The sequence below is a fragment of the Rhinopithecus bieti genome, unplaced genomic scaffold, assembly GCF_001698545.2.
Source record: "Rhinopithecus bieti isolate Rb0 unplaced genomic scaffold, ASM169854v2 scaffold_495, whole genome shotgun sequence".
Lineage (NCBI taxonomy): Eukaryota > Metazoa > Chordata > Mammalia > Primates > Cercopithecidae > Rhinopithecus > Rhinopithecus bieti.
In genome coordinates this window covers 433,225-446,688 of record NW_016803120.1, presented here as the reverse complement: position 1 = coordinate 446,688, position 13,464 = coordinate 433,225, and the positions used below count along the sequence as shown (strand labels likewise).

Here is a 13,464-nt window from a genome sequence, read left to right as displayed (position 1 = left end):
AAAAAAAAAAAAAAAAAAAAAAAAAAAATTAAAAAATTTTTTTAAAAAAATCCAAATTTCCCTAAGCCTCCAAAATAGAAATTATGAGATGGTGAAAAAACAAAAGCCATTAGGACTTGCTAAGATCTAGTAACAAAGTACTTCAGTTAGGGCTCAAAAAACCTAGGTTTGGCCGGGCACAGTGGCTCACGCCTGTAATCCCAGCACTTTGGGAGGTCGAGGGGGATGGATCACGAGTCAGGAGACACAGATCATCCTGGCTAACAAGGTGAAACACCGCCTCTACTAAAAATACAAAAAATTAGCCGGGTGTGGTGGTGGGCACCTGTAGTCCCAGCTACTCGGGAGGCTGAGGCAGGAGAATGGCGTGAACCCAGAAGGCGGAGCCTGCAGTGAGCTGAGATTGCGCCACTGCGCTCCAGCCTGGGTGACACAGCGAGACTCTGTCTCAAAAAAAAAAAAAGACGTAGACTTTCACCAGTTTTCCTACTCAGAGTGTGTCCTTACTACACAAAACTGTACTATGGCCTAAAACAATATAGATTCAAATTTCTAAGGAAAATCATCTCCAATTAAAATCACACAGAACTTCTATTTTGAAGTCACGAGATTATGTTATCTTTTAAAGATTCCCTATAGGCCAGGCGCGGTGGCTCACACCTGTAATCCCAGCACTTTGGGAGGCTGAGGCAGGCAGATCATCACCTGAGGTCACAAGTTTGAGACCAGCCTAGCCAACATGGCAAAATTCCGTCTCTACTAAAAATACAAAAATTAGCTGGGCAAGGAGGTGCGTACCTGTAATCCCAGCTACTCAGGAGGCTGAGGCAAGAGAATTGCTTGAACCCAGGAAGCGGAGGTTTCAGTGAACCAAGATTGTGCCACTGCACTCCAGCCTGGGTAATGACTCCAGAAAAAAAAAAAAAGTTCCGCTATAGATATGAGATTAGGGGTACATTTTTCATTGATTTCCATAATGATTATTGCAAAAGCATAACAACATTAAACTTTTAAAAAATCCTCCCATTTGAGCAGGAGACAACTTTGGGAAATAACAGAAATATTCTATATCCTGATTCAGTGGTAGTCACACAAGTATACACATTTGTTAAAATTTATCCAAGAAATGCCTTAAATGGGTACATTTTATTGTATGTATATCTCAATAATGTTAGTATCTCTTAACATTCTCAGCTCCCATTACCTCTACCTCCTCTCTACCTCAGTGGCTCCTCATTCAGTCATTCATGCATTCACTAAAAATTTTGAAGCAATGTGCTAGAAACTAGAGATACAGCTGTGAACAAGAAACAATTCAGGTCTTCAAGAACTTCACTGTCTAGAAGGAAGGACACATAGTAAACAGATAATGTCGAGTATAGTCTGAGACACACTACATACAACAGGAATATGGAAAGGGTGCTATAGAAACACATAAGAGGTGCCTTTTTTTTTTTTTTAAGACGGAGTCTTGCTCTGTCGCCCAGGCTGGAGTGCAGTGGTGTGATAGCTCACTGCAAGCTCTGCCTCCCGGGTTCAAGCGGTTCTCCTGCCTCAGTCTCCCGAGTAGCTGGGACTACAGGCGCCCACCATTGCACCCAGCTAATTTTTTGTATTTTTAGTAGAGAAGGGCTTTCACCTTGTTAGCCAGGATGGTCTCGATCTCCCGAACTTGTGATCCACCCTCCTTGGCCTCCCAAAGTGCTAGGATTACAGGCGCAAGCCATGGCGCCAGGCCAAGAAGTGCCTTTAACCTGGCTCTACCATTGCAAAAACTTGATGTGCCCCCATGTACTCAAATTCTAAAATTCCCCTTTCTGACCACAAAGTTCAGTCCTCCCAATTATGTCAATCTCATGTCCTTTAATACCTCAATCCCACCAATTCCCTCCAGATTTCCTGTTTTGGCTTTTATTACCTCCCTGATCCGCCAAGATCAAGGTTAGCCACTACCCTAACATGCCCGCTCATTCCCTCTTTTTTCCATCTACAACCTCCATCCACGGATCACTACTAATCTTACTATAATAAATCATTAATGTTGATCCTCAGTTAGTCATTCATTTTAAAAAAGTGTCTTCTGCCAGGCGTGGTGGCTCACGCCTGTAATCCCAGCACCTTAGGAGGCTGAGGCGGGTGGATCACCTGAGGTCGGGAGTTTGAGGCCAGCCTGACCAACACAGAGAAATCTCATCTCTACTAAAAATACAAAAATTAGCTGGGCATGGTGGCGCGTGTCAGTAATCCCAGCTACTCAGGAGGCTGAGGAAGAAGAATCACTTAACCTAAGAGACAGAGGTTACAGTGAGCCGAGAACATGCCACTGCACTCCAGTCTGGGCAACAAGAGTGAAACTTCGTTTCAAAGAAAAAAAAAAGTGTCTTCTCTATCAATCACATACCAAGATACACCAATGTGGCTGGGCACAGTGGCTTACACCTGTAATCGATCCCAGCACTTTGGGAGGCTGAGGCAGGCGGATCATGAGGTCAAGAGATCGAGACCATCCTGGCCAACACGTGAAACCTTGTCTCTACTAAAAATATAAAAATCAGCTGGGCATGGTGGCATGCACCTGTAGTCCCAGCTACTAGGGAGGCTGAGGCAGGAGAATCGCTTGAACCCGGGAGGCAGAGGTTGCAGTGAGCCAAGATCACACCACTGCACTCCAGCCTGGCGACAGAGCGAGACTCCGTCTCAAAAAAAAAAAAAAAAAGATGCGTCAATGAACAAGTCATACACGATCCTTCCCTTCATGGAACTTACCTCTCCCTCTGGAGGGAGAAACAGACATTTCACTAAGTAAATAAAGACAATACAGTAATTACAGATTGTAATTGCAATGGGAGAAAAAAACAGGTTGCTTTGACAGAGAATAAGAGGAACCCATCTCTCAGACAGGGTATGTATTAAGAAAAAACAGGAAAAACACTCTAGGAAAAGCAAACAGCAAGCAAAGGCACAGACCCTAAAGCAAAATACAGTTTCAGCTTGTACTGTTACAGGATGAGTGAGGAGAATGTAATAGGAAATGAGGTGGAGATGTAGGGGCCGGATCAGGCAAAGTCTTGAAGGCTTGTAATGAATTTAGACCTTATTCTAAGTATTAATAGAAAGCCACTGAGGATTTAGATAGGAGACTGACATGATCTGATTTAATCTTTAAAAGATTACTCTGGTTGTTCTGTGCAGAATGGACAGGAAGAGGGCAACAGTGGAAGCAAAGAGACCAGTTAAGAAGTCACTGCAAAGCCGGGCGCGGTGGCTCAAGCCTGTAATCCCAGCACTTTGGGAGGCCGAGGCGGGCGGATCACGAGGTCAGGAGATCGAGACCATCCTGGCTAACACGGTGAAACCCCGTCTCTACTAAAATACAAAAAACTAGCCGGGCGAGGTGGCGGGCGCCTGTAGTCCCAGCTACTCCGGAGGCTGAGGCAGGAGAATGGTGTAAACCCGGGAAGCGGAGCTTGCAGTGAGCTGAGATCAGGCCACTGCACTCCAGCCTGGGAGAAAGAGCAAGACTCCGTCTCAACAAAAAAAAAAAAAAAAACAGAAGTCACTGCAGTAGCCAAGACAACAGATAGTGACATGGACTACATGGGTGGAGACAGAATTATTTGCGTTCAAGAGCTATTATGGAGGTGTCGTCTACAGAGACACGGATAACCAAACTCTTGATCTGCCTTTCTCCTTTCCTCTCCTAAAATCTGGTCTTTCCTCTCAATATATGACACAACCAAGGCCAGGCACGATGGCTCACACCTGTAATCCCAGCAGCTGGGGGGAGGTCGAGATGGGTGGATCACTTGAGGTCAGGAGTTCGAGACCAGCCTGGCCAATACGGTGAAACCCCACCTCTACTAAAAATACAAAAAAATTGGCTGGGCACGATGGCTCACGTCTATAATCCCAGCAATTTGGGAGGCTGAGGTGGGCAGATTGCCTGAGGTCAGGAGTTCAAGACCAGCCTGGCCAACATGGTGAAACCCCTGTCTCTACTAAAAATACAAAAATTAACCAGGAATGGTGGCAGTCACCTGTAATCCCAGCTACTTGAAAGGCTGAGTCAGGAGAATCTCTTGAACCCGGGATGCGGAGGTTTCAGTGAGCCGAGATCTCGCCACTGCGCTCCAGCCTGGGTAACAGAGAGAGACCTTGGCTCAAAAAAAAAAAAAAGGCCAGGCATGGTGGTGCATGGGTTACACGGCTTGGGTTACAGCAGCAACTTCTTAATTGCTCCCACTGTTTGAAACACCAGACATCCAAGTGAAGATGTCAAGTAGGCAGTTGGATTTATGATTCTGGAGCTCAGAAGTGAGATGACACAAAGATATAAATTTGGGAACTGAATACATACAGACGGTATTTAAAGTCACAGAACTGGATGAAACCCCTAGGTAGAGGTTACAAACAGGCAATAGGAAAGAGCTGAGTATCATGCTAAGACGTATCTTCTGAAATTGACTTAAGGAAGAAAATCTAGTTGAGGAAGACAGAAGGCAGAAGTTCTGGCAGACTACTCACAACCCTCTTGATTCCCGATTTTTCTCAGTCCTCATTATCATGGACCCAATAAACCACCCTCTCCTCAAAACGATACCCCATGCCATCACACTACTCTCACCTCCTACCTGCTTGCCTATTGTTTCCACGTTCTTACCTCGTTCTTCCATTTTCTACCCGTTTCAATCATTCCTGTTCTCTTTCTCTCTGTCTCAATCTCTCTTTTCCTGTGTGTGTGTGTCTATATACGCACACATTTTCCTCCTCAAAGATTTTATCCAGGCTGGGCGTAGTGGCTCACTCCTGTAATCCCACCACTTTGGGAGGCCAAGGCGGATGGATCACTTGAGTTCGAGACCAGCCTGGCCATATGGTAAAACCCTGTCTCTACTAAAAATACAAAAATCAGCTGGGCGTGGTGGCACACACCTGTAATTCCAGCTACTTGGGAGGTTGAGGCACAAGAATTGCTTGAACCTGGAAGGTGGAGGTTATAGTGAGCCAAGATGGCACCACTGTACTCCAGCCTGGGTGATGGAGTAAGACTCTGTCTTAAATAAATAAAATAAAATTAAATAAAACCGTGTCTCTACAAAAAAATGCAAAAAATTAACTGGGCATGGTGGCACATGCCTATATCCCCAGTTACTCAAGAGACTGAGGTGGGAAGATCACCTGAGCCCGAGAGATTGAGGCTGCAGTGAGTTATGTTTATGCCACTGCACTCCAGCTTGGGTGACAAAGCAAGACCCTATCTCAAAAAAAAAGATGTTATCCATTCCCACAACCTCAACTGTAAATTTACTGATAACTTCCAAATACCTAGTTAAGTATTACTCAAAGTGTGGCCCATACACCACTATTACAGAATTAGCACGGCAGGCTTGTGAAAATGCAGATTCTTGGACCTCACCTCAGACCTACAGTATCAGTTCCCCTGGTGATTCTTAAGCCATGGCTTTTAACAATGTCCACTAATTCATACATAGTATTTTATTTGAATTGCATGTGAGATAATGTTAAGAATACTACAGCCTTAATGCTTACTAACAGCAACATGAATGAAAAAGGATCTGCAGACCAAGAAGAAAGTTTAACGAAATCAGAGACTATAACCTGGGATTAGACTCTAATGGAAATTGTACGATTGCTTAAACCTCTATGAATGTCCCATACTATTTATCTTTGTCTAAAGATAAACAATAAGGAGTAGGGGGGACAACTGAGCTTCTATTGCTTAAGAGCAAAGTAGTAAACTGGGAAGCCAGTGTCAACCATGGCTAGAATAAAATTGAAAACAGTAGTAGCTTTAAAAAGAGAAAAAGAGAAAGAGAGAAAGGTAGAATGATCTGTAGGGTCTTCAGTAGATAGAGAGATGCAAGCCATAAAAGGGGTTACAAAGCTTAACAGTCACAGGTCCTCATCTACTAACATTACTCTACCTTGAATTAAAATTATTTGGGCACTTATATTACCTGTGTCACCAGACTATGAGTTCCCTGAGGCTATATTACACAATCTACCTACTACTTTGCAAAACCTAAAGCCCTGCCCAACAAAATCTAATACTATTTCCTGAGGTAAAGAGTTGTCACATAAATTCTAGCTCAATTCCTGTATCATTATCTCCAATTCCAAATTAGTGGTGGCCAGAATGATGGGGTTTTACTGTATCATCTGGAAAAAATTAATGTATCAAAGCTTTAAATATTAGTCTTCAGATACAAAACTCTAACAATTCTTCTGACCACAGCACAGTTTCCCCACTCCTTCTAACAAGCAAAACTCACAAACTACCATTAAAATGTTTCAGCTGCTTTTATATTTGTCCTACCTCCTCATTCCTTATCATCGCAGATAAGATGCTTTCTCCTTCACTACCAGTAGTGAAATGAATTTGAACTGCTATTTGGGGTGGAGGAAAACGGCAAGCACTGACATAGTCAGAAGCCAAACCCTTTTCCAACTCCCTCCCTACCTGGTTCCTACCTCCTAGCCAGTCTCTTCAGTCCCTGAAGTAGCTCCCTCTGTTTTTGCATAAAACAATGTTCAATTGTACGCAGGGTTAAAAAACAAACAAAAACCTTCAAGAATGCTTTTAATCTGTAATCCCAGCACTTTGGGAGGCCGGGGCAGGTGGATCACCTGAGGTCAGGAGTTCCATATCAGCCTGGCCAATATGGTGAACCCCTGTCTCTACTAAAAATACCAAAAAAAAAAAAAAAAAAAAAAAAAAAAAAAAAATTAGCCAGGCATGGTGGCAGGCGCCTGTAATCCCAGCTACTCAGGAGGCTGAGGCAGGAGAATGGTGTGAACCCGGGAGGCAGAGCTTGCAGTGAGCCGAGATTGTGCCACTGCACTCCAGCCTGAACGACAGAGTGAGACTCCGTCTCAAAAAAATAAAATAAAATAAAATAAAATAAAATAAAGCTTTTATTAAACTACAAACCAAAGAAACTTCAGAAAAAATGGTGTATATCCCAAATCTCTAAATGCTGCTATTTAGAAAGACAAAACTAATAAAACATTATGCAGTGACAGATACTTGAATATTTTCTACATATCTCCCCACTAGATGCCCTGGGCATCCAGAACATTCCCTAACATTGCCCTCTACTCTTATCTTCCACCGTCAGCTTTCTCCCTGTAGCTAGTGACTCAAATTTGTTCAATATCTCTGCCTTCCCATTCTTTCAAAATGCAAGAGCAAAGTATAGATTCCAACATTAATTAATGGTATTGCTCTGGCTTGAAATGTTTGGGAGTCCCTTCTTCAGCTTTAAAAAGTAGCGACAGATGATGGGCTTCTCCACTGAGGGTTAGGCCTGGGGTTCTTAATATGCTATATCGAAGGCCAGTTACTACACCTCACATCTAGACATGACAGTGGCAGCACTCTCTACCATTATCAGGTCCCGGCCAGCTGGCTATGCAATACAATACCAGGTGCTGCGTTCCCATAATCAAAAGTAAAGGGTTAGTACTGCTTCTATACGAAAATGGCTCTTGCTCCAACCCCGCCTCGGCCCCCACATCAAACCGTCTAATAACATCACTGGTTCTTTCTACTTCAGAATAGAGACATGCATGCTTGAGATCATCAGGAATAATACATAACAAAGTCATTATATTCCGTACACTTGGCTGGCAGAAATGTGGGTTGCGACTAACTTTTTATTCAGTGGCTTCCTTCCAGATCAATCCAGATAACTCCCCCTCCCCAGAGCTGCCATAGGGGGTGAAGCCCCATATCCTCCTAAGCGCAGTAGGGAGGCACTGGGGGTAGGACAAAAGAGACTTGCCTACAGGGACTTACACATGCCAGACGCTGAGGGGTCTGGGGTAACTCCGCGCTGATTTCCATCCTCTCCGCACCTCCAGCTTCCTCGTCCGCCATCTTGAGGGAAACTGACTCCTGCAGTTGCCGACCCCCGGCCAGAGGCAAGCGGAAACCTGTGGCCGGTCGGAGACACACAGGGACGACACTTTTACGACGGCCCCTGAAGTCGGGTTTGACGCACAATTGAGGAGCGGCTTCCGGCCCGCTTCCCGGAAGCAAGCGTCACGACGTGAAAGGACTGGAGATTTTTATTTCCCCTGTAATTTATCAGGCGTAGCGCTTGGTAGCTGAGTGGTTGTATATCTGGATTTGGTGCTGGGAACTGTTGTATCTACGAGGTTAAAAAAAAAAAAAAAAAAAGCCAAAGTTAGCGTCCATTACGAAAGGAAGAAAACTTGTCAGGGGCTAAAGCAAGAACCTGTCCTAGCTGGCCGGTTGTTGGCCTGAGGGTGTTTTGTATCCCAGCCTCCCTGCAGTAGTTCTCCAGAGCCTATAAAATGAAAAAGAAAGTACTCACACATCTTCCGTTTTTAAGGTTCTACCCCGTGGGCACTTGCACATGTGTACAAAAAAGCTGGGGATCCAGCTTTATTGGGGAGCACGGGGGGAAATAATTTGGAAACCTAGTCATTCATCGATAGATGAAAGACAGGATAGACTATGGTACATCCGCATTTTGAAATACTGTGCAGCTCTTGAGCAAGATAAATCTGTGAAAAGATCAAGATAAATTAAGTGAGAGGGAAAAAAGCCAAGTTGCCGCAAACTATATATTTGCACACATAGGCATTTAAATCTGAAGGAGTAAGTCTGAAAGGGGAAAGGGCAAAGTAGTAACTCTAAGGGCCAGGATTCGGATTGGAGGAAGAAGGTGTCAAGAGCTACTTTACCTTCATCAGTATTTTACATTGTTCACAAAACAAATAATTTTAAAGTGTATATTTTTAACAAAGGGAAGAAAATAAAGCTCCAAACAATGTGAAAAGCAGAGGAGGCTTTCCAAATGCTGTGGTCCACCTTGATTAGTAGAACTTTCCTGCCTAAACAATGTTTCTGCTCAAATGAACTACCGCCTGGGTGCTAAAATACTGTTTTCCAGCCTTTTGCCCAACAACCACAATAAATACATTTTACATCTTATCACGGTACCTATACAAAATTATATGGGTATATATAGAATATGTATATATATGCTGAAACTAAAGTTTTCTGAAACAATGCTTGCGATATGTCATATTTTCTATTCAACTGCAATATGTTTATGCATTTAAGCCAAAATACTGGTTGTAGTTATTAAAGTGATATTATAACCCACAATAGATATTGTCCCACATTTTGATAAAAATTGCCCAAAAAGTTACCTTGTTCCTTCCTGTCTCTATGCCTTTACTCCTGGAGTTCTCTTGTGCTACCCAACTCTCTTCTCTTTTTCTTCTTTCACTCTTAGATAAATGAAATAGACTAGAAAGTTCAGAAATAGGTCGGGGGCGGTGGCTCACGCCTGTAATCTCAGCACTTTGGGAGGCCAAGGTGAGTGGATCACCTGAGGTCAGGAGTTCGAGACCAGCCTGGACAACACAGTGAAACCCCATGTCTACTAAAAATACAAAAATTAGCTGGGTGTGGTGGCGGGTGTCTGTAATCCCAGCTACTCAGGAGGCTGAGGCAGGAAAATTGCTTGAACCTGGGAGGTGGAGTTTGCAGTAAGCCAAGATCGTGCCACTGCTCTCCAGCTCTCCAGCCTGGGCTACAAGAGCAAAACTCCATCTCAAAAAAAAAGAAAAGAAAAGAAAAATAATAACAGCCACTTATTAACATCTTAATGTAATCAAAGCACTAGTATATTAATAGCACTAGCTATATATTAGTAACAATCCTGTAGGTAGATGTTACTACTTCTATTTTACTGTTATGAGAAATTGAGAAAACTGAAGTTTAGAGAAGTTATAGAATTTGGTTAGGGACATGCAGCTTCCAAGTGACACAGCAGACATTCAGCCAGCACAATGGCTCACCCCTGTAATGTTAGCACTTTGGGAGGCCAAGGCGGGAGGATTGCTTGAGCCCAGGAGTTTGAGATGGGCAACATAGCAAGACCCCCACCTCTACCAAAAAATAATAATAAATAAAATCCAGTTTAAATGACTCGCAAGGCCCTGTTCTTAACCATTTCACTTTATTACTTTATACCAAGTTCAAGTATTTTACACATGAAAGATACAGCATTTCAAGTTAGAAGGAAATTATGGACTGCTTATTTATTTATTTGTTTGTTTGTTTATGCAGATGAGTTTTGCTATTGTTGCCCAGGCTGGAGTACGGTGGTGTGATCTCAGCTCACCACAACCTCTGCCTCCCGGATTCAAGCAATTCCCCTGCTTCAGCCTCCCAAGTAGCTGGGATTACAGGCATGCACCACCATGCCCGGCTAATTTTGTATTTTTAGTAGAGATGGGGGTCTCTCCATGTTTGTCAGGCTGGTCTCAAACTCCCGACCTCAGGTGATCTGCCTGCCTTGGCCTCCCAAAGTGCTGGGATTATAGGCATGAGCCACCACGCCCAGCTGGACTGTTTATTAAGTGGTGCAAAAACAGATGATTATGTAGCAGTTCCTAAAAAAAAAAAAATAGATATAGAATTCCCATATGATGCAGCAATTCCACTTCTGGGTATATATCCAAAATAAGTGAAAGCAGGGACTTGAAGAGATGTTTGTATACCTGTGTTCATTGAAGCATTATTCAGTATAGTCAAATGGTGGCAGGAACCCAAGTGTCCATCAACAGATGAATGGATAAACAAAACATGGCACATACATGCAATGAAATATTATTCAGCCTTTAAAGGGAAGGAAAAGGTGACACATGCCACAACATGGATGAACCTTACAGATATTAGGCTATGTAAAAGAAGCCAGTCACAAAAAGACAAATGCTGTATGATTGACTTATAATACATACCTAGAGTAGTCAAATTCATAGACACAGAAAGTAGAATGGTGGTTGCCAGGGTCTGAGAGGAGAAGAGAATAGAGTTTCATGGGTATGGAGTTTCATTTTGGAAAGATGAAAAAGTTTTGAAGGTATGTAGTAGTAATGGTTGCATAACAATATGAATATATCTAATGCTACTGAATGGTATACTTAAAAGTGGTTAAAATGATACATTTTATGTATATTTTACCACAATAAAATATTTTAAAGAGGCTGAGCCTGGTGGCTCATGCCTGTAAGTAATCCCAGCACTTTGGGAGGTCAAGGCCAGCAGATCACTGGAGGTCAGGAGTTCGAAACCAAGCTAACCAACATGGTGAAACCCTGTAGCTACTAAAAATACAAAAATTAGCCAGGCATGGTGGTGCATGCCTGTAATCCCAGTTACTCAGGAGGCTGAGGTAGGAGAATCGCTTGAACCTGGGAGGCAGAGGTTGCAGTGAGCCGAGATCACACCACTGCACTTGCCTGGGTAACAGTGTGAGACTCCATCTAAAAATAAATAAATAAAAATAAATAAATAATAAGTAACTATTTGGGAAAAGATGGTCAGATCCTTACCTCAAATCATATCTCAAAATAATTTTTTTTTTTTTTTGAGATGGAGTGTCGCTCTCTTGCCCAGGCTGGAGTGCAGTGGTGAGATCCTGGCTCACCACAACCTCTGCCTCCTGGGTTCAAGTGATTCTCCTGCCTCAGCCTCCTGAGTACCTGGATTACAGATGCATGCCACCACGCCCGGCTAATATTTGTATTTTTTAGTAGAGACGGGGTTTCACCATGATAGCCAGGATGGTCTTGATCTCCTGACCTCATGATCCGCCTGCCTCGGCCTCCCAAAGTGCTGGGATTACAGGCGTGAGCCACCATGCCCAGCCCTCAAAATAATTCTTAATACATTAAAGAGTTAACTGCTAAAAAGAGTAAATAAGTAAAAATTATTATTATTTTTTTGGAGACAGGGTCTTGCTTTGTTACTCAGGCTGAAGTGCAGTCGCATGCTCTTGCCTCACTTCAGCCTCTACCTCCAGGACTCAAGCGATCCTCCCACCTCAGCCTCCCAAGCAGCTGAGACCAGAGGCATGCACCACCATGTGTGGCTAATTTTTGTATTTTTTGTGGAGACAGGGTTTCTCCATGTTGCCCAAGCTGATCTCAAACTCTTGGACTCAAGTGATCCACCCACCTTTGCCTCCCAAAGTGCTAGAATTACAGGCATGAGCCACTGAGCCCTGCCAAAAGTAAACATTTTTTTAATTTGGGGTGGAGAAGTCTTTTTTAAGCATGTTGCTAAAGGCAAAAAAATATAAATGTAAAAGACTAATATGTAATTTTATTAAAATTAAAACATAAAAATAAATGGCATAAAATTTAAAGGGTAAACAAAAACTGGGAAGAAATGTCTACAGTAGATATCAAAGGATAAAATCCCAAAGTGGCCAGGCACCATGGCACATGCTCAGAATCCCAGCACTTTGGGAGGCTGAGGAGGGTGAATCACTTGAGCCCAGGAGTTCCAGACCAGCCTGGGCAACATGGCAAAACCTTGTCTCTGCAAAAAATACAAAAATTAGCTGGGCTTGGTGGCATGTGCCTCTAGTCCCAGCTACTCAAGAGGCTAGATGGGAGGATAACTGGCGCCCAGAAGGCAGAGGTTACAGTGAGCCAAGATCAGGCCACTGCCAGCCTCAGCAACAGAGTGAGACCCCGTCTCAAAAACAAAAAAAATCCTAAAGATGACTATTCCAAAAGGAAAATGGATGAAAGACATAAATGTGCAGCTTACCAATTTCTATTAATTTGTGAAAAAGACCTAACTAGTAAGCAAATAAATGAAAAATAAGAAAAAATTATGATTTATTGCCTGTAAATTTGGCAAGGTTTTTTTTTTTTTGGAAGATAGTGTTGGTAAGAAGCTGGAAGGATAACCATATTATTACGTAAAATGCAAGTGTAAATTGGTAAACCTCTTGGAAGATGGTGTGGCAATATTCTGAAGCTTTCTTTTTTTTTTGAGATGGAGTCTCGCTCTGTCGCCCAGGCTGGAGTGCAGTGACCGGATCTCAGCTCACTGCAAGCTCCGCCTCCCGGGTTTATGCCATTCTCCCGCCTCAGCCTCCCGAGTAGCTGGGACTACAGGCGCCCGCCACCTCGCCCGGCTAGTTTTTTGTATTTTTTAGTGGAGACGGGGTTTCACCGGGTTAGCCAGGAAGGTCTCAATCTCCTGACCTCGTGATCCGCCCGTCTCGGCCTCCCAAAGTGCTGGGATTACAGGTTTGAGCCACCGCGCCCAGCCATTCTGAAGCCTTTTTAAAAAAATGTATACTATTTGGACCAGGCACCGGGGCTCATGCCTGTAATCCCAGCACCTTGGGAGGCCAAGGCGGGTGGATAGCGAGGTCAGGAGTTCAAGATCAGCCAGGCCAAGATGGTGAAAACCTGTCTCTACTAAAAATACAAAAAATTAGCCGGGTGTGGTGGTGCGCGCCTGTAATCCCACCTACTCGGGAGCCTGAGGCAGAGAATTGCTGGAACCCGGGAGGCAGGGTTGCAGTGAGCTGAGATCGCGCCACTGCACTCCAGCCTGGGTGACAGAGGGAAACTCTGTCTCAAAAAAAAAAAAAAAAA

The 13,464-nt window shown here is 43.5% G+C and overlaps 1 protein-coding gene across 1 annotated transcript in view; it reads right to left on the bottom strand.

Annotated features, from left to right (window-relative positions):
• UBR1 (ubiquitin protein ligase E3 component n-recognin 1) overlaps positions 1–13,464 on the bottom strand; it is a 182,526-nt gene that overhangs the window by 155,002 nt on the left and 14,060 nt on the right. The window contains 1 exon segment of the mRNA XM_017858436.1: positions 7,820–8,174. Coding sequence (XP_017713925.1) covers positions 7,820–7,900 — 81 coding nt within the window. The 5' untranslated portion in view covers positions 7,901–8,174.